At 42.2% G+C, this 25,801-nt stretch overlaps 1 protein-coding gene across 3 annotated transcripts; it reads right to left on the bottom strand.

The window, feature by feature from the left end:
• On the bottom strand, window positions 1–25,799 carry rbm33a (RNA binding motif protein 33a). Of its 3 annotated transcripts, none has more exons than XM_034571943.1 (19): window positions 25,549–25,799; window positions 23,517–23,595; window positions 22,430–22,478; window positions 21,958–22,022; window positions 21,519–21,825; window positions 19,458–19,610; window positions 18,586–18,754; window positions 18,177–18,400; window positions 16,549–16,867; window positions 14,913–14,974; window positions 12,263–12,374; window positions 11,445–11,830; window positions 10,335–10,613; window positions 9,844–10,128; window positions 8,644–9,402; window positions 6,751–6,927; window positions 5,741–5,926; window positions 5,273–5,361; window positions 1–5,108 (listed from the first exon to the last, which is right to left on the bottom strand). In XM_034571943.1, exons 1-19 carry the CDS (start codon window positions 25,565–25,567, stop codon window positions 5,060–5,062), a joined length of 3,768 nt encoding a protein of 1,255 aa, XP_034427834.1. In that variant the 5' UTR covers window positions 25,568–25,799; the 3' UTR covers window positions 1–5,059. The 3 variants fall into 3 exon arrangements, with proteins under 3 accessions (XP_034427834.1, XP_034427836.1, XP_034427833.1); XM_034571945.1 differs by having other exon boundaries at window positions 11,457–11,830; window positions 16,549–16,870; window positions 25,549–25,741; XM_034571942.1 differs by having other exon boundaries at window positions 16,549–16,870; window positions 25,549–25,741.
• Window positions 25,800–25,801: the final 2 nt, after the last annotated feature.

Consider the following 25,801-nt stretch of genomic DNA (forward strand, 5'->3'; position numbering starts at 1 on the left):
GTGTCAAAAAGGTTTATTTTCCTTCAGTTTCTGGATTCAAGTTTATCACATTTCATCTTTTTAAAAATATCGAATTTCTTTGAAAAAAAATCATTGTTTCTTCTTTACAAAAACAGTTTACAGTATCAGAAGAGCTTTTCACAGTGACTTCAGAATATTCCAACACAAACACGGTGACTTCATACGATTATGACATCAGTGCGACGGGTGGAAACACACAACACGGTGCTTTGTCAACAGTTTCAGTCACATCTCAAAAGGCTGGAGTCATCACTCGGTGCATCATATTGTACAAGACGAGGAAACCACTGCAGTGTCTTTTTTTTTTGTGTGTTTTTTTTCCAAAAATCCCACCAAACAATGAAAGTCAAGAAGCTGGGATGACCCTTGGTGCAGTGAAAGAGTTACAGGCTCTGCTCTGTGAACCCGGCTGTCGTCACAGAGATGGAAACCTCCAGCCACTGGGCTGACAAACAATGGTAATCCAGGTGGGCCCCCCCCCCCCCCTCCTGCTTGATACAGGAGTCTTAAATTCATTGAACAACGGCAGCATCGGGGGGGAAAAGATGAGCAACTGTGAAAAAAAATAATCAATATGCAAGCTGGAAAAAGAGCGATGACAGGAGGAGCAGTAATGGGAGGAAATGTGGGTGAGGCCCCCCAATACTCTGACTGTAGCAACGTGTATTTGGTTAGGGAAGGAAGTTTGAGTAAAGTCTTCACCCTGAGGCCGCGTCGCTGCGAAAGAATCCAGAGCGTGAAGTGAGGGAGTTAAAGCAGGAAAAAGTGACAAAGCAGATTCATGGATAGAGCTGGTGATTGTCTCCTCCCGCCGATACGCTGCTGAAAAAAATGGAACGCGTTAATCCGAGAGGTCATCGTTCGGATGATGCCGACACGTCAAGTGTGTTTTCATCAAACAAATATTGTGCAGCTTCAACCTCAAACAGCCCAAAGTGCGGCACCACAAGTGTTGGACCATACCAGCGGTTTGACAGGCTTCTGCTCAACCCGTCTATAGCTCTCATGTAATCAATACTTTAGTACTGATGGGGGGAAAAAAAAACCCCACTAAAGGTCATTTGACAACACATAATCCCAAAATTTACTGGTGCAAAAAATATAAATGTTTTATGTCTTTGTTTTAAAAATATCGATAAAAGGATAGATGACATCCTGTGTCTCCTGTAGCCCTTTAACAGTTTTGGTGGCGTGTTGTATTAAACATGCATCAGATAAAATATCTTTTACACCAGCAGGATAGAAAAGTTTTCCAAAAAGCAGTAAGTGTTGCTCAATGACCTGTTAAAGATGAGTACATGAGAGCTGGAGCCAGTTTGAGCACATCAACAAACTCAAATTTCACCAGGACCAAATTACATTGAAGAGCATTACCGTGAAACATTATAAAAGAAAAGAAAGAAAATGTGAAATTAATTATTCACAGCCTACTTTGTTGATTTGATAAAAAACATGCCAAGCCCTTGGTATGGCCCCTTAACTCCCACTACACTGATGACTGCTTGTGACTCTGTAGACAAAACTGTGACCTGAAGAAAAACAAATGACATGATTATTGATTCTGCCTCAGTCTGCAAAACCACCTGTAAGAAAGAAAAATGTGTGAAGTTAGTTGTATTTTGTGTAAAATCCTAACCCAGCTAATGTTGCATATTTGACCCAGAGGCAGTATAAACATTCTGTATAAAGGTTTCTTATGTAAGCACAGAAAAGGCCCGAACACATCTGACAGACAAGCTTTTCTGAATCAAAAATCTGAATAATCCACTGTAACAATGGAGGTGATGTGACTGTAAAAACACCCTGATATTTAAACAACCTACTGTAAAATCAGTGAGCACAGGAAACGGCATCACATCCTAAAACTAAAGTTATAAATTTGTCATAAATCCTTAAAAGTTAGGATACAAATAAGATCCAATATGAATCTGTTCTGCATTACAAGACCCAGTGTCTCATAAGAAATATCACTACGACTGGCATTGCCCAATACGTTTTTTAAAAATCCACAGGATTTACCACAACACTAGAAAGAAATCAAGCATAACCCCACAACATTAAAGACAGTAAAAAACACATCGCAAGAGAACAAACACTTCTACAGCAGATCAAGTCAAAACAAAAAGGATTAAAACATAAAGAAGTCAGTTTAGAACAAAAGCACAACATACAGAAGACTTGAAAACCGTCCGACCAGCAGCTTTTCAGGCCGTGAGGAGAAACTTTAGGGGCTTCGACATTTTTCAGACCCTGTTGGTCCAAATACCCTTTGTGCTTTACAGCATTTTGAGAATCTAGTGACCCCCACTGGCAAGAGTCACTAAGTGCAGCTTATTTTCAAACCTGAATAGATATTTTTTTAATTATTTCAAGTAACAACTATTTTAAGGGAAATACCACCTAACGTATGAATGTTAATTCACACAAGCAGGGAAGACAAAAGGCAAATAAAACGACTTGTAAACCATCATCTTGTAAATCTCAAAAATTTAATCTGTGATGTCACCCAGATGTGCAGCCAGGAGTTGATTTACTGACAGTAAATTTTAAAAAAGTCAACGTGTTAACCGACCCATTTATCTTTGGCATTAACCCAAAACTATACTTCCAGGCTCTTCTGAACTTACTCCTGTGTCGTTCTCATGTCCAGCAGCTGCACATCAGTATGACAACAAGGTTAAATTTGCAGGTGACGATAAAGCAGAATTCAGTGGCATTCCCCTTAATCTCTATGAGGTAGCATTTCTTACCAGATATTATATCTTAAAAACCTGAACTTAATAAATGAAGAATAATAAGTCCTCAAAAATATTTGTGCATTGATCCCAAATTAGTAAATTGTTTTAAAAGTATGTATATGATGTGTTGTAAGGTGAAAACCTATGTACTTAGAGGAAACTGTGAATATAAATGATTAAAATGTGGCACAAATAAGAGGTACTTCATGGTAAAGGCACCAGACACATGGACATCACACACAATCACACGTCTTTGGGCTAAAGTTTGACCGGCTTGACATACCTGCATGTTCACGGTATATTGGGCCATATTTTTATTTTTCTTGTTTTCCCTTTAACTTGTTGTCAAATGTCTTATAAACAGAAATGTGGTCCAGTCATGTTTGGCTCTAAATTCAAAAAAAACAAAAACACTTGTAAAATGATCTATGCCTGGACACATCAGCTTATCCTTACATATAAAAAGGTTTTTAACTCGTTACAACATGAGTGAAGGAGAAATTAACAAAACAAAAAAAATTTAAACAGGATAAATATTGAATTCAAGTTCTGTTCTACTGGTGTACATGATCACTACGGAGATAATGGTTGCCCCCTCAACTTCCTGCGTCACGTCCCGATTGATTCAAGTACAGAGTTCACTTTCCGGATTTCAGCTATTTGTAAACGAGGATGGAAGAATATTTGAATATTAAGGAGGACCTGTTCCAGTTTGACAAATCTTATACACGAAACGTTGTGTCACAAAGGAAAAATATGGTGAAAAGTAAATGAGTGTAACTTGGTAGATAAGGAAATTAAAGAATTTAGCCATGTGGTAGTGCTTCCTAAACATGCTTTGAGAAATTGCCTGTTACTTTACACTTTCTCACGCATTTTAAACAAAATTGACCCTTTAAAAGATAACCACCATTATTCTTCAGAGCCCAGGATCTACAGTGAATGTCTATGTTATGAGGGGAACATTCAACGTGTTGTGTAGGTTTGTTCTTGGTGAATGTATTTCCTTTTCTCTTTTGTGCTCTCGTGTCAAACCTCTTCATGACCAGTTCAGTGTTTTTGTTCAAAGTGCTATTCCAGGTTCATTATCCCATTCGTCAATAAAGCATCAAATTATCGCCTGACGCAGATTCAGATCAGTTGCTTCTGAAAGGAGAAAGCCAAATATATATCCAAGCTGAAATAATACAAAGAAATGTGTGTATATCCGGAAAACAACCGCGAGCAATTCTCTCTGATCGACCAAATAAGACAAATATTTAATTCACCAACAATATATTTAAACTCGTCACTATAAAAAACCTAAAAAAAAAAAAAAACTTTCAAACACACTCCCTCAACGCACACTCAGCACAAATTACAAAGCTCACTTCAACTCGAAAAATCCAGACATACAACTAAAATATGCATTTTCCCAAATGCATTCCAGGTGTTAACAGTTAAAAGACCTCGTAACAAAGAGAAACGCCAAATGACCAAATGTACTAACTTAAACCAGAGATATGATATGAACAAGCAGCACTGAAACTTGACGCACCGCAAAATATACAACCACAACCCCCAGGACTGCTGGGAATTCAGAAAATAATTGTTAATGTTAGATTCTGGGCTAATTTAGCTTCTGACGCTGCTACACCTCCTCTGTTCAATCATCCACCCAGGCCACCACTGTGCCTGTAAGTAACTTCTCCACTAGGTAGCGCCAGTCACCCCAAAACTGCTCTAAGACTCATCTCTACTTAGCCAGCTGGGTAAAAAAAAAAAAAAAAAGTCCCAATAGTGTTGAAATACTGCCATCTACAGGAGAAGAGAAACACTACAACGTGAATAAGCCGGGCACAATCTACCACAACCATCCGCCGCCGCTGCCGCATGTAAACACAGAGCTACTAATAAAATAAGGTAAGGAATTTTCACATTAGAATTGCAAGTGTCGTTCTGCATTTTGCTGTCGTGAATCTCACTGAGGAGGGGCGCAACCATTATCATGATTTGTTCTACTTAGTGTCCGTGTAGGATGCACAACAAGATTCTTCACACACACTAACGTCAGAGTAGGATTTACTGTCCAGTGTCGCTCCAGTGCCACTTTACAACAACGGACAATCGGTAGACAGCGTCGCACAAAAATGTCTTTAGGTTCATTGTTCCAAGTTGATGAGATGAACGACGAGCGATGCTTCTGCGCAGACTGCGTAGATTGAGAGGGAGGTGAAGAAATACTCCTGTGTCAAGTTGGAGCCGCGCACGAGAGGCGCCCACGTCAGCGGAAAGTGACGTCTTGAGACAGGATTCCCCCCTCATCCATCAATCAGCGACACGTCAATGTGGGACAAATCAATCATGTGCCTGTGTGGTAATTGTGATAGTAATGTTTGAACCATCGTCTCGGAGGAAGAGATACTTTTAAACACAGAAGCTACATTTCAAGACCATCATATGTAAATATTCCATAATATGTGAGCATTTAACTGAATGTGTAAACGTGATGGAAAATAGAAAACATTCATTACCGATGGAAGCTTATTTGAAAACTTTCTGCGTGCTGGGCGCTGGAGAATGTGGCGACTGCTTTCCTCTGGTGCGGCATCATTTTGAACATCTGCAAAAGACAGAAGTAGAAAAGCACCAAAAATGAATACGACTCCGTGCTCGTCTCGTCCACAAGAGGGAGTGAGGGTGGTGAAGGAAAATTGATAAACTCATTCACTCTCAGTAAGATACCTAAACACAACGACAGAGGGCGCTGTGGGATCACACTATTACTGCCGCTGTGGTGGCTGCAAATAAATGTTTTCCACACAGGTCACATAGGTTGAAAATGACATGTTAGTACAAATGGTTTTAGTAACAGCAATTACTGCTCACAATATTGTTATTTGTTATACAAACTGGAAGAAAGATATATATACTATGTTTTCACACCAGTAAGTATTAAGCAGTATTAGTATGTATTAAGTTAAACAGCGTCTGGTACAAACCTCTATGGGGCCGATGGATCTGAGAAGGTTCTGCAGCTGAGCGTCAGTAGTGGATGAGGAGAGTCCCTCTATGGACACAGTGCAGCGTTCGCTTTGTCCAACTCTTTGGCTCTGTCTGGTGGGCACCGCACGACCTCGACCCATCGGACCAGCCCCTCTACCTCGGCCCCGGCCCGACACAACGACCTACACCAGCACCAGGTGGTGAGGAAAAAATTGCCAACGTGAGATAAAAAAAATATATGTGGGGGGGGAGAAAGGCGGAGCTAACACAGACTACATCTTATCCTGCTTAAACAGGCCCGCTGATGTTTTAATCCTGCATTCACCCGCGTTGAGAGGAGCTATTCTACTTCTCAGCACAAAGGAAAATTTTAAATTGCTTTGTTTTCCTCTCGCACCTCCCAGACATGCCACGCTTTCACATGATTGACTTATCATTTTTGTACATTGAACATCAACTTCACAACACGATACATGGCATATCTTCATAAGAGCTTGTGCGTGAGAGGTACGTTTCTTCAGCTGCGGAGGAAGAGGAGGGAGAGGGAGAGACCCCGAAAAGAGGAGGTAAAGGGAGTGTGTGTGTGTGTGTGGGTTGGGGGTGGGGGAACATTAAGGGAGAGGAGCCATGCAAGCGTTATGGTGGCAGCCTTACCCTGTCAGCATCAGTGAGTATGGTAACTGTGACAGCAGCCTGGTGGTGACAGGCGTGCAGAGAGGCCAGGGGACCTTGTGTAGCCCCCCGTGTTACACTGCTTTCAGCTTGTCAATACTGCTGCACCTGGCATACTGTCCTGTCTTATTACCACTACTGCTCGATTGGTATGTCTACCGAATGCCAGGGTAGTGCCAGCGGCTCAGGACAACTTTACAGGAGACACTTTGGCTCGTTTTATAGCGGAACTGCCATTACCTTCACTGTCTGCTCTGTTAATATATATATTTCAGGTGAAAGGGTTACTGATGTCCACAGCACAGAGGGCCGCCAGAGCTCCTCTTCGACTTACCCTGTTTTGCTGCTGGTTGCCTATGCCCCCTCGGCCAGCCTGCGGTGTTCCGCCTGGTCCCTGTTGCTGCTGACCTGCCAGGGTAACCTTCCTTTGGACGCCCTGGTTGGGAGCAGTTGCCGGCCAGGTGCCTTGTTGCTGCGCTGGGCCGCCGGTGGCCTCAGGCCCCTTTTCACTCTGGGTGATAATGAAGGACAACACTAATTAAAAAACTAATAGCATTCACAGCCTCTATCTTAGTTCGCAGGCTTCACAAGCTCATGCTAACACGAAGCTTTTACAAAAAATATCACGTTTATGGAAGAAATGCAGAAATGCACGGCCATTTCTTCAAAGTGAAAATGTGCCATCATTGGAGCTGGATCCCTATCACACACAGGCTGTGGGGAATAAAGATCAGCCCAACAAGGTGATGTTCTCATTATCAAATAAAGTCACAGCTCGACTCTGTTGACATGCGGGGAGGAATTGAAGGTCGTCTCTTTCCTGACTCTGCGGAGAGATGTGACAGATCAATACAGGAGAAGAAAAGAGACGATATCTCTGACCTGTCCCCAGTTGAGAGTAAATGGATTAATCCCTCCTATAGAAATCACAGCTCCTGATTGCACCCATCAAATGCTAAGCTGCATTACACTGGAACGACAGCAGCTCGATGTGTACCCCATCCCCCTTGCACCCCCCTTCTCCCCAGCTTTTGTGTCTTGCGCTGCTTTGTATTATCCCTGATGAAAATATAATTTGCCTCTTATCTGTGTGCCTAAGCCATACAAATCCAAATCCTCAAAAGTGGCAACTTTCTTACACAGGTATTATGTTGCTCTCCCTTCAACCAAGAAAGATTAATTACAAAGCTCTTGGATTGGCATTCTTTTGTTGCCTTGCACCTGAGAGATGGGTTGATGGGGGAAAAAGCAAGTGAGGGATGACACGAGAAGAGAGCTAGCAAGACGAAAAAGAGAGAGAGAGGAGATAACATTGTAGAGCTCCCGTTGATGACAGCGGAACAATGTGGGAGAGGGAGCATCTAGAGAATCTTGTTTTCACTGTGGCTACAGGCCTTAGCTGTGTCCTTCTGTTTCCATCTCTCTTTCACCACCTCACATCCCGCTCCCCTTTTCTCTCCGTGATGCCGCACATCAGATAGCTCTGCGCAGGTTTCCATTAAGGCACTGACACCCAGTTATCTTCATCTGCAGCCAGCCTGCGATTTTTGGCTCTGCCGCTTGATCCTCCGGGATGGAGTCAGAAAGCGGCTTATTTCAAATACTATCACATCCCACCAACGTGTCTCATCAGTGACAAGTATGAATGTTTAACATGCATGCTTTTGTGGGTTTTCAATAAAGATTAATGGGTAATTAAGGCCACGGCAGAATCAAGTGAGTATGAAATAGGAGGCAGTGGTAATTCTGGACTGTTGGTGTTACTGTCATTCTTGTTTTATCCTCCATCTTTTTATTAAAAGGAACACTCTTGTGCCCTTAAAAAGAGGATGACAACCTTTAAGAGCAGCGATGAGGTGTCCCCATCTCTACAGATAAATGTCATACCGCTCTCCTTAATGTCTACAGCCTTTCTGTGTTCCCAGGGTAAAATGTATGTTAAGGCATCGTGGCTCAAATACCAGGCACCAAAGCTTGAGAGAGGAAACTCTTAACAGATCAATTTTGTCAAAATGACACAGACATCATCTTGTCATTCCCATAGGTTAGATATCTTTTGGATTACAAAATAGACAGTGTGAGGGCAATCAGTGGCATTTAAAACGGTTACATTTCAAAACTATGTACCTTCCCAGGCGAGTAAGTCAGTGGTAGAAGATAAAATAAATGTCGGACCAGAACACTTAAGGGTGACAGATAAAAAAATAAAATAAAATGATATGCTCACCGCTCCTGAAAGTTTGACGACTCTGACTTTTTGCGGGACCTGCTGACCTTCGTCGATAGAATTCCTGGCTCGCTGCATCACAGTTCGTTTAGCGCCGGGTTTTGGTCCTTGACTCAGAGCCAGATCCTGAGCCTGGCCAGACCCCACTACAGGAATTACAGGTATGTTCTTCTGGATCTGAACGCCAGGTCTGTTGACGTTCTGTGGGACGCTGCTCCTTCGTTGTTGCAGCTGCAGCTGATTCTGCGGGGGCTGGTTCCACTGCTGGTCGGGAACAGGCCCGGGTATCTGTGGCTGCGGGGCGCTGGCTTTCGCCATCTGCAGCCGTGTCTTGACATTGGGACGTGGCGTAAGGGGCTGAGCAGCGCCATTAGGAGGGATGGGATTGACTTTATTTAATGACTGATTTAATGGTTGTGGAGTTCTCGGAGGAAACTGTCTTTGCTGTTGTGGCGGTAACTGCTGCAGCTGTGTCTGTTCTGGCTGTTGTTGCAGCTGTGGTGGTGGTGGTGGATGTTGCCGTTGTTGCACAGGGTGTGGTATTTGCTGATTTTGCTGTGCAGGTTGAATCAGTGTAGGAGGGGGTCCTTCGAATTGAGTGTTTGTCTGGGAATTAAGTCTTTCCAGCAGCTCCTTCTTCCTGACACCAGCTTGCATTTGCCGTCGCATCTCCTTCCTCTTCAGGATCTCCTCTCTCAGACGCTTCTGCTCCTCAATCTTCAAGCGATACTGTCGTGTCTCCTCGTCCTCGTTGGGGTCCTGTGGCGCAAAACACAAGCTGACAATATGACTGTCTGTCTCCACTTTTGTGAAGGGGCACCCCTGAGCCACTGTGTCCTATTTGAACCACATTACATGGCCTAACACTCAGATGTAATTAAAGTCAGGACCCAAGAGAAAAATGCAATAGTATCGATCTGCTCTTTCCAATGAAAGGAGGCTATTGTCATTAACAACCTTATGATTGGGTTTTAATAAATGGGAGTTCTTCTCAGCACACTGATAAGCTGAGCTCACAACTTCGGGGGGTCCACTGAATTTAACTGGGACAAACACTAAAAGTGACTAGGTTTGTAGAACAATTTCAGGGGAACATTTCAGACAACATAAGCAATTACATGAAATAGTTTGTGCATTATGGAAAAAAGCTCAATATTTTATCATTTGTTTGTTTTTCTACTCGTGTGTTAAAAAGCTCACCTGTGGTGCCGAGGTAGGGATTTCCTTGCGAACAACTGTCCTGCCTCCCCCCCCAAGCTGAAATTCAGTCCTGGCAGCAACTTGGCCTCTTCCTCTGCCACGGTCAGACACTGGCTGAGTGTTCTGCCCAGGACGCACCCCCTGCGTTGCCTTGGCAACAGGCCTGACGTTGGCGGCGGGGGAGGAGGCGATGCGGGCACTGTTCATGTTTGTGTTGCCAGGTGCTACAGGGAGCTCCCGTAGGTTGCTGTTGCGCTGCTGCATTGGTTTGGAGACAGGTGCGTTCTAAAGAGGGCAAAATGTAAACATTCAGGTTAATGTACATTTAGTTCCTTCCATTTTCACCATGCAAGGAAAGATGCTGACAGAGCAATAAAAAAAATGTATTAGAATGACATCGTGATGAAGTGTGGAGCCCTGCTTTACATCAGGTTGAGCATAAAATACATAATATGCAAATATTGTAATAAACTGATATGTTAATCTCTCACCATCCTCTGCCTGTTGGACATGTTGCGCTGTTGGGGGTTCAGAGGACGGGGAGTCATCTGCCTGGGGCTGCCGTGTGCCTGCTGTTGATGGAAGGGATTCTGGCCGTGGTGCATCATGGGGCGAGGTTCACCGAGATTTAGCTGCTGGTGATGATGGGGTAGGTCCTGCCTATGATGTTGTTGCTGCTGCTGCTGCTGCTGCTGGTGGTGCATGGGCTGATGGGGTGGCAGCGAGTCGTGGTGTGGAAGTTGGGAGACGGGAGGAGCGTGCATCAAGCCCTGAAATTACAGAAAAGATGATGAGCTATAACACGAGTAACAGGCAGAAATTAATATCTGACATAATTCTGTTTATATATAAATCAAAGACAGAATGACAATGCCTCCATTCATATATATTCATATGCTATGGCCTTTGCAGTCACCAAATCTCAACCGGACAGGCGTGTTAAAAGCCAACCGCCACAATCAACACACCAAATGAGAGAATACAATTTGAAAGAATGGTGATCAAATCCCTCCAGTTTCCAGAGACTCGAAGAATCAATACCTGTCACATTGACGCCGAGTCCCTTTGAGTTGCCTTTTCCCCCCTTTTCCCATTTTTCCCTAACAACAGTAACACGATCAGTTCTTATTAACACTATTTTCAACATAATATCAGGCACATTCTGCATATAATTAACCTCCAAGACGGGTGCCCACATAAATCCACATGGTTTCTACTACAATGGTGGTTCGGTCAGTAGAGGGAGCTCGTGTCTATGTCTCGACAAAATGCTGAGATGCCAAACAGACATGAGTCTTTTTCTGTAACGCTTCAGTGGCAGTGAATATGATAACTAGTCTGGCTTATTCATGTGTACAGTACTCTAGTTATCGCTGTTGCCAAATCCATTTTAATAATCTAGAGAAAAGCCAAACAGAAATTCATACATTCATAGCAAAGACAGCATGTGGGTTTTATGCCAGGCTCATTTACAAAAATGGAAAGAAGAATCATGATACACAGATCACAATTGGAGAAGAAAAAGATAAAACAACACCCAATTGTTGTATAACAAACAGACTAAACTACATTGACATCTATTAGTTATAAAAATCACTTACTCTCATTCGTACCTGCATTCCAAACTGAACCGGTGGAGGGGGGAAAAGGCTCCCCTGCTGGCCAAACGGCTGACGAGGGCCCATGAAAGGTCTGGGCTGGTTAGGGGGGCCACCTTGTTGATTCATGCCGACCATCCCTTGGTGACCTTGGTGGGGAGGGTGGTTGTTTCTTGGGGGTTCTCTTGGAAACAGTCCTAGTGGGCCCTGGCCCGGCTGGTTGAAGGCTGGCCCTGGTGGGCCAAAACCCATGTGGCCCGGTCCGGGCATCTGCTGCTGCTGCTGCTGCTGCTGCTGGTGGTGGAGGTTGTTGCCGCTGTTCATCAGAGGGCTGGGGCCCTGGTGATCAAACATGTGCTGCCCTGGAAACCGTGTTGACTCTGTGCGCTCTGTGCCCACGCAAGAAAGACCAGACAACAACACCAAAGAGAGATGTCAAGATTTTTGTGCTGTGAGCAAATTTCAAAAACATCAGCAACTCCCTCTCCGGATGTATAGTGTTATAGAAAGGAAAAACGAAAAGAGACAACTCTATCAAGGTGAAATAGTAAATAACAAAGTGGGTTGTATTTAATTCTGCATCAACGCTGTGAACGAGAAATCTCAAATATATATGTTTAATGCATGTTTCAAGTCTCCGAGGCTCATTCAAATGTATATATATACACATGCATTTAACATGAGTGCTGCCTCTTATAGAGCAGCAGCAGAAAGCTAGCAGTATACCCTGTAGGTATAATGCCTGAGCTGATGTCGAATTGGGTTAAACACAATAGTAAGAGAGCTTTGTAATCCTTGTCATTGGTGGGTGTTAGACTCACCTGTCATAAAGAGGGGCTCCCTGTCCTGGTTTCTAAAGGGCTCCATGTGATGAGGGGGCCGCTGGGGCTGACCAAAATTACCAGGCATGTGCTGCTGGAAGTCTCCCGGTCCCTGGGAAAACACAAAACTCATGAATTAGAGGCCATACTGGGAACTCAATAATCGCAAACAAATTAAAGTAATGAAGAATTTCCCGTGGAGTATTGCATTGGGCTTATGTGCTTATAATTAAAAGGGCCAGGGTCATTAAAAAGACACAGAATCTTGAGTTGTAAACATCAATATGTATGCCAATATTAAAGAAACCCTTTAGCATGAATTTGTGAGCGAACCTGAATTAATGCTTTGCTTTCGAACCTTCTAAAAGGCCGTCTCTAACAAGGAAAGGCTATTTCAGGAGGGGATAAGTGCCCTCATCTTTGTTTCAACTTCGTTTTTCCGTTAGCATGTTCGACAGCTTTCACTGCATACACATTACTCCCTATCCATCTTCCAAGGAAAAGTAGATAACAACCCTTTAATCCCTCCTTGGAATTCAAATCCCCCCTCATAACTGTCTCCTTTATTCTTTCAAATATCCATCTCTGTTAAAAAATTAACCTGCTATTCAACACGTGGCACTTCCACAAATGGGCTGCTTGCCTCCTCCAAGCCTATTGTAAATTACTTAAGATGCTATCAAGGCTTAATCCATCTTTATCCCACTGCTGTGTGGCGGTATTTAGAGAGAAGAGGTGTTTGAAAGCTGGAAGCCACAGTCCCAAAAACTTGCTTAACAGAAAGTTAATCAAAGGGGCTTACTAAGACAGAGGGATCACAATGGGGGCCGCAATCAGACCGCTCTAAAAAGGTCAAGACAGGCAGGTTTGCACAATGAGGACTCTGGTGTCCAGACACACCTCGAAAATAACACGGCTCATCCTCTCACTTCTAATCCTTGATAAGAAGGCTGCAGGTGATCATCATGTAACTGATGCAGGGAAAGCTCTTTGCAGTGAAGGGATAACCATGACACATATAATAGAGGGGGCAATTGCCATATAATTAATAAAGAATGGAAAATTTAGCTTTGTTTTGGGGGTTTTATGTAAACTTCTTACAGCCAATTACAAAACAGCTATTAAAAGCTTTTTCTTTGTTTTCAGTATGTGATAATGTTTTTTAAGAATAAGGAGCTGTGACTGATCCCATCGACTATAAAAGGAAGGATTTAATTATAAAAATGCAGAATTTTCAAAAAAAAGGTATAATATACTAAATTACAGTCCGTAATAAAAATATTTCCAAATAGCGTAAAGGGTGGCCTCTCTGTTTCATGGCTAAACTGAATGTCCTCATCTAAACGGATTAAATATTATAATAACTTTAATTGGCACTGAGATAAATATTTAAAAACCCAGACTCCACTAGAAAAAATTTCAATGCATTAATACTAGAGGCAATGACCCCCCCCCTTCTGCCTGGTCTTTTAACAATTAAATTTGATGGGATGATAATGTATGATAATCATGAGTAATCAGGTGCCCACTGGTAAATGGAATGATGCTGCCGGGTCTGTCACCTGCATTTCAAATTGTGTCCTTGGCAACAGCAGCCTAAATGCAATTGACAGCTGGGGGATCCAACACTATGTTGTTCATCAGCCCAAACCTTTACAACCCCACCTTCTACTGTGTGATAAGAGCCAATACAGCCCCCTGCTTCCACTCTATCGATATCTAGCACCATCACAGACCTCGGGGAAGAGGAATTGCCCAATACTGATACAGAAGGATGAAAAAGGGGTAAATAAAAATACCTTTTTTTTTTTTTTTTTCAAAGATCGACTCCTATGTGAGAGCCTGGCTCATTTGGCAACGGGGTTGTAAACCCACATGATTGCAATTGGTTGCAGCTATTTTGCTATGACTAATTTGCATAAATCCATATAAAATGTTCTTTCCAGGAAAATGTCAGTCAGTACCAGCGCCACCTGATGCCCGGGCATCATTAACTAGAAGGACGGAGTAACTTCAGGCACTTTGGCTGACTTGCCGGCGAGCCATATCCCTCAATACAGTAATTACTTTAAAGGCATTTCTGTCATCTCTCGGATGGGTTCTTTGTGAGTGAAATAAAGGACCTTTTCTTACAAGAAATCACTGACTTGAGATCCCTTTTCTCTGACATTAAATTCAGACTTCGAAATATATAGTGCAAAAAGGCAAGGGGCTCACAGCACAGCCCTATCAAACCACCGCGATGTTTCATTAATTCAAATACCGTCCAAAAAAGGTCTCCATGCCTTCGGGACACAAACTTGTGGAAAGTGAATTTTAACTGGCAATATATCCTGGTTTCACAATTCCATTATGTGCCAAGCTGGGTGTAGTCTGAGCCCCAGCCCATCCATGAAGAGTTGCTAACTAAGTCCCGCCACTGCAGCCTCGACCTCCAAAAGTCTACTTGCCTAAAGCCCCTATCACGCATTTCCAGTTGTGCAGCCAGACTCATATCAGTGTTTACAGATTTGCTTTAACAGTATTTGGCCAGGGCAGGACAGTCTAATTGCCGTAGTGATATTACCCTCACAAAAAGGGGATGCTAACCGTGTGGAGGGGGAGAGAAAGTGAGGCAAGAGGGAGGGAGAGAGGAGCAGCTGCTACTCACAGGGAACCTCTGAGGACCCACAGCAGGTCTGGGCTGGCTCTGAGCAGGAGGCATCAAGGGCACTGCAATGAGAGAGGGAGAGGGAGAGAGCAAGAGAGAGAGGGGTGGAGGGGGGAGGGGGAGAGAAATGAAAATGAGGGGCAGTAGGTAGAGAGAGGGTAAAAGTAGAAAGGGAGGAGACCGTTAGACATCTTCATGCTACATCTTAAATAGGGTCTCAGAGTTGCTCCTCGTGTCTTTACACCGCGGGTGAAGACCAGGGACCTCAAAGAAAATATGAAATACATGAGAATTATTTGCCAAATTCGACAAATTAACATTTATAAAAACATTTGCTGCTTTACATCATCTGGTACAATGTAATTAAATTTCCTATGGCTGGCATACTGCTTCAAAATAAGGGTTGCTGTTATTGTACGTCAGCGTCTACAACTGGAAAACATTCAATAAAATAAATATATAAACAAACAGAGACATATACAAACAGATGCACATACACACACTCACTTAATCATAACCAGAGGCAATCCCTGATCTTTCAGAACACGTCTGACTCTCAGGAGCACAACCCAAACCCACACATGCGCACTGGCACACAATGATACACACACACAGTTTGTTAACAAAATTTCAATCTTGGCCTGGACAGACAGGCTAGATAAACCTATCTCAGGGAACGAAATGGAGATGCTGCCAGGAGGAAAAAAAAGGGAGGATAAACCCATTACTGGCTGAGAGAGCTATTCACTTGTCATTCAACCAAACAACAAAATGACATTCTAATCCAGACACCTTTAGGGACAGAGTAAGGATATCTGCCAAAACAGCATCATGCACCTCAACTGAGGATTGTGCTGATAAACTAAGGCTGCACAATTTTGGATAAAATGACAAATATGATTTTTATACTCAGGATAATGAATCTTATGTAAAATTATTTTTTGCATTTATATTTGGTCGAGCATTTGTGACTGGTATTTTATTAACTTTTCAAAGCCAGCTCACCATCATCTTCACTTAAATGCGTAAGACCAAAATAATAAACGTCTTTCAGTGGTTATGTGTTTGCAATATCTTGCAATATCTAAATGGCTTGCAATATCTAAATGAGTATTGAATTCACATTTACTGTTTACAATGTGAAAAACAGCTATCCTGGTTTTGCAAACTTGCTAGAATTTCTGCAATGATCACATAATTCTGAAGAAAATATGTAATGCAGTTATGTGAAATGTAATTGTAATTTAACTGTGCAGCCCTAAGTCACATCACTCTAAATGTCTAAGTCTTGAATTGCTCTCTATACAATCAATTATTTTAACATCGTACTTGATCATCATCTTTGAATCCAAAAAGTTCCACACAACAGATTTGTCTTTGTATCTTTTATCCCTCTGACATTATGCCTTTGTATAGTTCATCACGTCGTGTAAATTCAGTTTGGTTGAGACAAATGGTGGATATGATTAAGAGAGTTTGGTTTATTAAATAGAATCACCTTGGTGATACAGAGGTAGCAGAATTGTTGATTGAGATTAAAAGATCACAGCTTTAATAACACAGAGTGCTGTGGTGGATCCAGAGAAACACTGCAGTTAAATGAGAAAAGCATTTGAGTGATAGTTAATTAAGTTACCTTGTACAGAGGATGACGTGGGCCCTCTGAAATGGGGGTTAATGTGGATGTTTTTGGACTGTGGAGGTTGCTGCTGGTGATGCTGGGGGAAGTTAGGTGGCGGGGAGCTCATCATTCGTGGTGGCGGCTCCATCTGGGGCCGCATCGGTGGGGAGCGGTGAGCCATGTGCAGGGGGATGAGGGGCTGAAGGGGCGGCTGGGACAGTGGGCGCCCGTGGTCTTGGAAGGGAGGTGGTCCTCTTGGACGCGAAGGGTGGTGCTGCTGGGAGTGCAGTTGCTGCTGATGAGACTGATGAGGAGGAGGCATTCGGGAGGACGGCTGCTAATTGGAAGGAGATGGGGAAACGGAGAGGAGGGAAAAACCAAAACAACCTGTCAAAACACATTTCTTTCTGGGAAGATTCTGATATGATTGCTCGCAGCCATGCGATGACACGCCAACAAGTCAATTCAACAGCAAAACTGAAGATGGTATCCTAAAGTAACTTAATGCATCTCCCCTGAAGATCAATAGTGCATGTGTTTCTTTTTATAAATTATATAGTGACATAAAAGTGATGGCAACCTTGGTGGGATCACAATTTTTAAAGTGATGTTACAGCCAGATAAAAAAAAATTTAAAAAAAAAGGGAAATGGTCCTGATATCTGCTACAACTGGAATATATGAGTTTTAAGTGGATCCTTGATAGTTGCCCAAACAATTTGCACAAACATGCCAGAGACCAAGTCAAGTAATCAAAACGTAACTACAACACTTTGTCTTAAAGAGTCCAAGCTCATGAACAGCAGTCAGAACATTCTTTGTGGTTTGGCATAAAATCCATCTGCCTTTAAATTGTCATTTACAATGTTGACGTTTTGAGTTTTAAAGCCTTTTATCGTTATTAACATGAGCTAAAATAATGACGGACTGGAGAAATGTCACGCAACCTTGAGAGGAACCGCTTCAATTCAATGGTACTGTGTACTGGTATTTAATTATTTATATAAAACACAGTTTGTGCATTTTTACATATTGCAAACTTAATTAAAATGTGGTTTTATTCAGTGATCAAATATAATATAAAAAAACAGCAATGTAGTATCTTTACATGATGACGACAAGTCTCGGGCCATTTCTGAAATACCCTCCACTCTGTTACTGAGGATCATCGTCTTTGTTGTTTCTGTTACATGTTTGAAGTGACTTAGATTTCACAGGTCCTGTATGAACTGATGAGCCATGTAACGCCAAGGATTAAATGGATGGATTGATATCAAATAATAAAAGCCTACAAGGAACTAAATCCTGGGCAATGAACAAATTTAATTTGTATCCTACTGCCTGAGCAGACTACCGCCACATACTTTGCTATAATCCCAATATCAACATTGATACAGGGAAGCAGATTGTTTTGACTTTTTCCATGCACCAACAACCTCTGCTCTGGAGGTCTCAGACAGTTAAAGGATCAGCAGTGAGCAAAACATGTTTCACTTTCAAGTACAAAGCAAACAAGCTTCATATCTGTGACGGATAGAAGAGAAAAAATAAATCAAGTAATTTTAAAATCATCTTAACCAGTAAAAACCCATATGCTCCCTTTAGCTTTATACATTATCCACTGAATGTTGTTCAGTAGTTTACCTGCATGCCAATGTTTCCCATGAGGGGTATTCTCTGGTCATTCATTCTTCCTCTGTGTCCTCCTCTAAAATCTCCCATTCCGAAGCCTGGGAATCCTCCTCTTCCTCTATTTCCTCGACCACCTCCTCCTCCTCCTCTACCTCGACCTCCGTAGCGGTTTTGTCTCTTCTGTCTTTCTTGTTCCTCAAACTCCATCAGATCCCGCTTGGCTTTCTCCGACAGTTCTGATGAATAGTAAAACAGAAAAATTTAGCATTTGTAGATTAAGTGTCTGGTCAAATTTGAATTTATGTTTACATATATTGTAGTAAACCTACAACAGATTAGTCAAGGTCAGAAAATATGAGTGTATTCACTATGGTTGTCCATGAATCAAGGACAAATTATGCCCAGCAGGAAACATTACTACCTAGTGTTTCAGGGATATTTCTCCTGTTACTGCCGGCATCAGCCAACCGCACAACAGCGCCGTCCTTTCTCTCCGATTTGAACCGTATGCGACCGGACTCTTCATCTTCCTCATCCTCCTCATCCGATTCTTCCTTTGTTGTGTCTTCATGCATAGCTTCATTATCAACCTGAGCAAAATATTAGGAGGTTAAAGACAATTTAATTTAAAAACATTTTCACTATGAGAAAAACTGTGTGTAAATTCAGATGTTTGTTACATTCGACCTCCATCATGCAACTAAATCTCTTCTCCTGTCCTGTTGTCTAGAGCCAAACAATTAGCCAAATAATCCAGTAGTTACCGAAATTATTTTGTCCTCCCACAATTCTAATAATCAATAAATATGTTACATCATATATTTTGCAAAATTGCATTACAATCTCTGGTTCTAACTTCTAAAATGTGAATATCTAGTCTTCTATGAATTTAAACCTAATATCTTGGCGTTTCCCACAACGAGACAGAACAAGACATTGACAAGATGAGTTTTCAGAAATTGTGACAGAATTTTTGTTTAGTTATACAGACCAAGTGTTAAACTGATTGAGAAACAACAATTAAATCAATAATGAAACAGCAATCAACTGAATAATGACTATATCTTAATATTTTCTCTAATTTAGCCTAAAATCTACCTTAAAATGGATTCAAAACGTGAAACTACACTACTTTGAATGTACCACATAAGCGTATACTTAGTACTTTGAGCAATTATGGGTAAAAAAATAAGGTGGTTAACTATCTGCACCACCTTCACTGGGATTTAATTAAAAATAAATGTCATTAATCTATAGCAAGTGTATGTTTTTGTTTGGAGGGTCTTCTCATACCTCGTCTGTATCAAAGACCTGCGAGCCCTCTGCAGCATCTTCCTCCTCCTCTTCCTGCTGCTCTTCTCCCCCCACCTCCTCGGGGGCCGCCTCCTGTTGGACTCCGTGTTCATCCAGAGGCTCATCATCATAGGAGGTTTGATATTCATTACCCTTCAAAAGATCACATGGATAATAAGTATTGATTTTTTTTTAGTAATAACAATGCTCTGATAAGGATCAGCAAAGGCTCACTGCATTTCAGCCGTTGCTGGAAAACAATCTTTTATTGTGTTTCTGTTGAAATTAAAAACATCCATGTCTGCCGAGCAATGCTGTTACGATGCAGGGCAAATATATACAAGCATACAAAATGCATTACGAGTTCAATTAAAATCGAACACATGAAATATGGACGTATGGTTTTAATGCTTTTTTTGATGACTAAATTAAATAAGTGAGCTTAAATAAGATATACATATATATTAATGAAGAGAAAATAAGAAATATAAAGACAAATATCATACAGGGCACAAAAGCAAACATTGAAATGTTATGGAGAGGATTTTGGGGAGGTATCCTGTAACCCCCCCCTTCCCAAACCAAATTACCATAACAGTGGGAGCAAGCCTTCATTACTATTCCTGACACCATTTGAAATTCAATGAGATGTAAATGTTTGACATGATATACAGAAATGCGGGCACAGATAAAAACACTCCTCCCCGCTTCAGTGATGGTGAAAATATCATTGACTGACTCCTCGCAAATCACTCCCGTTATTGGCTGCACTGTGAGTTCATGACTCCGTGCCCAAAACATGGCACAGATGCAAACATTCCAGGAAATGACAAACCAGTTCCCCCCCCCCCCCTTACTCCATAACAAGATTTCAGTACAAGTCATGATACAATCACTTCATATAAAACCACGTACACATCCGAGTCATTCCAGAAAAAACAGTAAACAAAAGGGGCAGCACAACTCATACAGTAGTTGCTAGTTATTCAAACAGCCTATCTGCTTAACACCCGCTGACAAAAATCCATCGCTAAATAAGGTCAGACTGTAGGTCACACAATGGTGTTTGGTGTTGCGCTCCATTAACCTGAAAAACAGCGGCACACATTAATGCAGAAAAAGGAGAAGAAAAAAAAACCACTCAGTAAACCTGATAGATGGACAGGCTGCCCCAAGGGAACACAACAGCTTAATCCTTTAAACTGTTCCACATAGTACTCATTGAATACCATGGTGAGCAAAATGTCATGGCCAGGCAGTTTAGTGACCTTGTAAACTGTTATTGCCCATAACATAAACACACATCCACACCTGCAGACATTTCCCAAAACTGAAAATAGACATCCATTCGTTCTGTGCACCCTTAGTAAGAAGGTCAACATCTTATCTTTGTTTGGAGAGAGGAGGCAGGCTAATATATCTCTGTCAGGTGCCAAACACCATCTCACCTCGGTAAATGGACCATAACGGACATTTGCACATGGATCTCGTCTTATCTCTGATCCTCTTAGTCTGGGTTAAGAGGGAAGGGAAACGAATGAAAGGGAAACTCGCATCAATCATTAGAAAACTGGATGGGGTGTCCCCAGGAAGGTCAATAATCTTTTCACCTGCACTGACTTTATCAGATCCAGTCTAAAGCCTGAGATAAAAGCCCCCCACATTAACCTCCGCCGATTGGCAGCACATCTCCTCGACACAAAGCAGCTTCTTACTCCCCTAAAGATACGCGGCCCAAGGTCACAATGGCACAGGTATTGGGAGGCGACAGCAGAGAATTACTTCACAGCAAACAAGCCGTCAACATAAACTTCGTCAGCAAGATGGAGAAATTAACTGGCAGGAAGTGATAGTGAATCTCATCCTCCCCTGGCCAAAAAAACCCCAACCAACATCTCCTTCCCCTGAATAGATTTTCAGTCCCGACTGTCCCCTTCCCGACACAAGAAAGCCGACAATATCTCTTGGATTGAATAGGGCTGGACAGAAAAAGAAGTGGGAGGACATGTGTGTTTTCATCTGCTGGCTTTTACATGTGAGAAGGCAAATGTGAAAACTCACTTGAAAATCCCCATCTAAGGGTTCATTGATTTGGATGTCTAACACTTCATCCTGGTAGCCATCTTCACCCTCTGCGAGGTCTCCAGTGTAATCCATCTGGTCTTCAGGCATCCCAGCGTTGTTGTCCTGGCTGTATTCCCCTGTGTACTCCTCTCCCGGGTACCCCTCCTCCCCTACATCCCCTTCTTCACAGCCCTCTGCACCCAGGTTCACAACGTCATCTGTGTAGTCTGCTTCCTGCAAGTTTTCCTGCTGGACATAGGTTGTGCCCAGGTTGTATGTGGCATTGATGTTCAGCTCCTGACCACTAAACAAAACAAACACAACATTACACATCCGGAAAACAACAAATGACGTATGAAGGAAACATGTTCAAAACGTGGCGCTTCACTGTTTACTTTACAACAGAAAATACACACAACAGATGTAATCAGCTTACCCCATTTCCTCATCACTTTGTAGGAGGTCATCATTTAACTCTTCATCTGAGACTTCTGATGGATTCTGAAACAAAAATTAAAGAAATATTTGCTTCTGCTCTTTTAAATGTTTTATTACTCTCTTCCTCAGTCTCTGTGTGTGTGTTTGTGAGTGTGTGTGTGGTGTGGGGGCAGGGCACCACCTCCAACCCCAAAGGATGCTTTATTCCCATGTGGTGCAGGCAATCTGGGCAGGTCAACACAGTTCTTTTTTGTCCACTGTACTTCCTCCTGGTTCACATCAACAGTTCCTCCTGTGGAGGAGCCACCTGCTACAAGTCCACTGCTCACGTCTATTTTCTAAAATGTTCTACCAACAGTAACACCCAATGTTGTAGATGTTATTGTCCACTTCCTGCCCATGCTGACAAGGGAGGGGCTCTATGTGACTAGTATAAAAATCTACTTAAAAGAGATTTTGTTTTATCTTACCTTTTTACCTGAGAGCCAATCATCCTCCAACAATTCTTCTTCCAAATCACTAAAGAGAAAAAACAACAAATAACAGGTTAGCCGAGTGTTATGTCTTCTTCCAAATTATACAGTATACACTGCCTTATACAATTCTTTTAGTATTTGGCTGCCAGAAATATTGTAATAAAGCATTTCAGTTTTTAATACTGTCTGCTTGATTTTCGAAAGTATTACTTATTAAAACACTAAGATGTTTACTTCTGATAGCATTGCGGTTATCCAAAGTATGAGATATGATTTCAGCAAGGAGTGTACTCTATAAACAGTACAAGTATAGATTTTGATGATACCACCAAGTGGCAGCGATGCAACTACACCAGTGAGAGGCAGCAATGAGCGAAACCACACTTAAATTTCCCATGAAGAAGAAATTTGCCGCACTGGTATTTTAATACAGGGGCTGCATTCAGAAAGTCCAAATAATCTCCTTTCCTAACCATTATTCTTTGACACCGATGAAATATGTCACAGGGTCAAGGAAAAATGTGACAGAGTTAGGAAAGGAGATAAGAAAGGTAAACCACGGTGCAGAGAAAATGTGATTCCACTTAAAACAACTTTATTTGTAACAGAAATTATGAAATAATATAATTTGAGGAATATATGGGGAGAAAACCTTATATAAGTGGAGAAAAAATGTATTGTGTCCGTTCCACAGTCAGGGGGGTTGAAATAACTTAATTTTTGTATTTAGTTGTGATGATGATATTGTGAACAATAAGTTCAATATGCTGGTTGTTCTGTGACATCTGACTGGACAGATGTGACAGAAGAAATCAGGAGCTCATTAACATTAACTCTGGATCATGAGACTAAAAATCACTGTAAACATTTAAACATCAGTACAGCATGCTTGACTGATTTTAAGCAAACTAATATTTGGTGCTGTCGTAACTATTTGGGGCCTAGAATGTTCTATGTGTGCAGCTGAATACCCATCTTAAAACTGACTACCTAAGTAGGTTGTGATTTACAAACAGTACAGTACTGATACAGTACTCCTTGTTGTAAACATGAGAACATAGAGAACAGTAAAACCATTTACCTCTCTAGATCATCATCTTCACCTCTCCTCCTGCGAGACCGCTCAGCGCCTGGTTTGTCATATTCGCCAAAGTTATAATCTGCAACAGAAAGTAAGTTTCACTTCCTCACATCACATAATTGACATCACATAATGAAAATGCCATTTTCAGCAACAACATGACACACGGGAGAGACCAGAAAACATTTTCATGACGGCATCCAAATGGAAAATGTATATGACCAGAATGAGAAAGAAAAATGAAATTTTAGATCGGACAGAGATAAAGCTGTTAATCATCATGTTGCCCTTGTGTTTCTAGTTACATCTGATTCCCGACAAGGATATATTTTCACAGCCATCTGCCAAACTAGTCGCTGCTTATATCATCATGCTCATATTTACAGGTTTTCCCACCCCAACTTTTGGCATACTGTCTCCCCAAAGGGAGCACAGATCTAGAGAGAGAATAATAGATCAAGCAAACTCTTGAGTTGCACATCTTGAAGGAAAAAAACGCAGAAGGCAACCAAAGCATTTACACCCTGGAAAATCACCGGAAACCGGACATTATGCAACACAAACTATGTATGGTTAGAAACTGAAAATGTCTCAATCCAGGATGGGTGCAGTCACTACCACACAGATTTTGTGAGTTAATTGCTGAGTTTAGTCCCGGAGGCCACTTGGTTGTTGGCACAGTCTGAAATTGGCACAGTAGGATAAACACAGGTATTGTTATAATAATCCAGAATGGCTTTACTATATTCTGCAAGGCAACTTCTGCAAACAAGCTCCAATATATATATATATTGTCATGCAAACCTGGCACATGTCACTTATACACACCTCCTTTCAAAATACACTGATAATCAAAGTATTTGTAAAGACAACAAGACCAAGCGACACAGTTTGTACAATGGTGAAACAAAGCCACTGTATGTTTTAACAAGGAATAATCACAGCTCTTCAAACTGTGTTCTTCTCCTGTGTGTTTGCTGCAGAGTCTTCAGAAGTTGTACAGGTGTACATAGGCAACTGGACTTGCTTGTGTTTCCCGAAGAAGTTGAAGGTATTTAACCTGAAACCTCCCATTGGTCAGATCACATCTGAAGAAGCCTCTTGGATGAGAGGTCTTCAAGAAACACAGGCAAGTCAATTTACCTACGTTCACTTGTACAACTTCTGAAGATACCATGACCTGGATGACTGGGGATCTTCACAGAAATGGCAACTCCATCACAGATGACAACTTGGCTTGTGTGAGAATGCAGCCAGACATTTTGTGGGAAATGTGAACCTGCAGAGGAGGTGGCACTCAGGTTTCCATAAGGGGAGCATGCAAAGAAACTGAGCCATGACAGTGAGCCTGCAAGCAAAACACCAGGACAGAGACCAGAGCAGTCAGAGAACTGGGTGTTCTTTCACAACAATGTACGGATCAAGGTTAGCTGGCTTGCTGTGTAGCCACAATTCACTTTAAAACGCCACTGCCGCAGTCCCAACAATTCAAAACACTGGCACACACACACACACTGTCACTCGTGTATGGACCTTGTTTTTACCTTATGTTAGCTGAGCAGCTAGCTCATATGCTAACAAACGCAGCTGCCAACAACCACAAGCCAATCAAAAAGGAAATCCTTCCGTCAACGTTAGCCCGAGGAATGGCGCTGAATTCATTTACTTAACATAACCCAAATCTAAAAAAATCAATATGTTTATACAATGAATAATAATAACCAGCTAAGTCATGCAGTGGTGGTTCCTGGTGTTTCTTCAGGGTGACGCTAACCACGGCCGAGGTCTGACTTGAGGCCTACAGCTAGCTGCTAGCTAACCTAGCCAGTCGCATAGCTACCCCGAAATCATAAATACACAACTTATTTAAAATTAAAAGAATTCGCTAACCATAACCAGGCTTCGATCGGTGGCTTATATCCACAAAAAGCCGTGTTTTTTTTCTAATGCGGGTTTCCAGCAGCTAGCCACGTTAGCTACACCAGCTAGGCTAACGTAGCATTATCGACAAAAGCCCGCTGACGGTACTCACCCTGTGCGTTGGCCGACATCGTGCACCGCGCGTCCCGCTGTCACTCTGACTACACGCGTGCGGGTCGCATTTAACGTTTCGTGCTTCACTCGGGCGACAACACGAGATGCGATCCGAGCCGCCGAGCAGAGTCTATGCGACAGTGGTTCCCTTCCGCGACCGGAGCACAAACATGGCAGCGCTGTGATGATGCATTGTGGGAGGGAAACACCACCACCCCCCCTCCCTCTAACCTCCACCCCGGGTTCTGCAG

This window comes from Hippoglossus hippoglossus, chromosome 20 (genome assembly GCF_009819705.1).
Source record: "Hippoglossus hippoglossus isolate fHipHip1 chromosome 20, fHipHip1.pri, whole genome shotgun sequence".
NCBI lineage: Eukaryota > Metazoa > Chordata > Actinopteri > Pleuronectiformes > Pleuronectidae > Hippoglossus > Hippoglossus hippoglossus.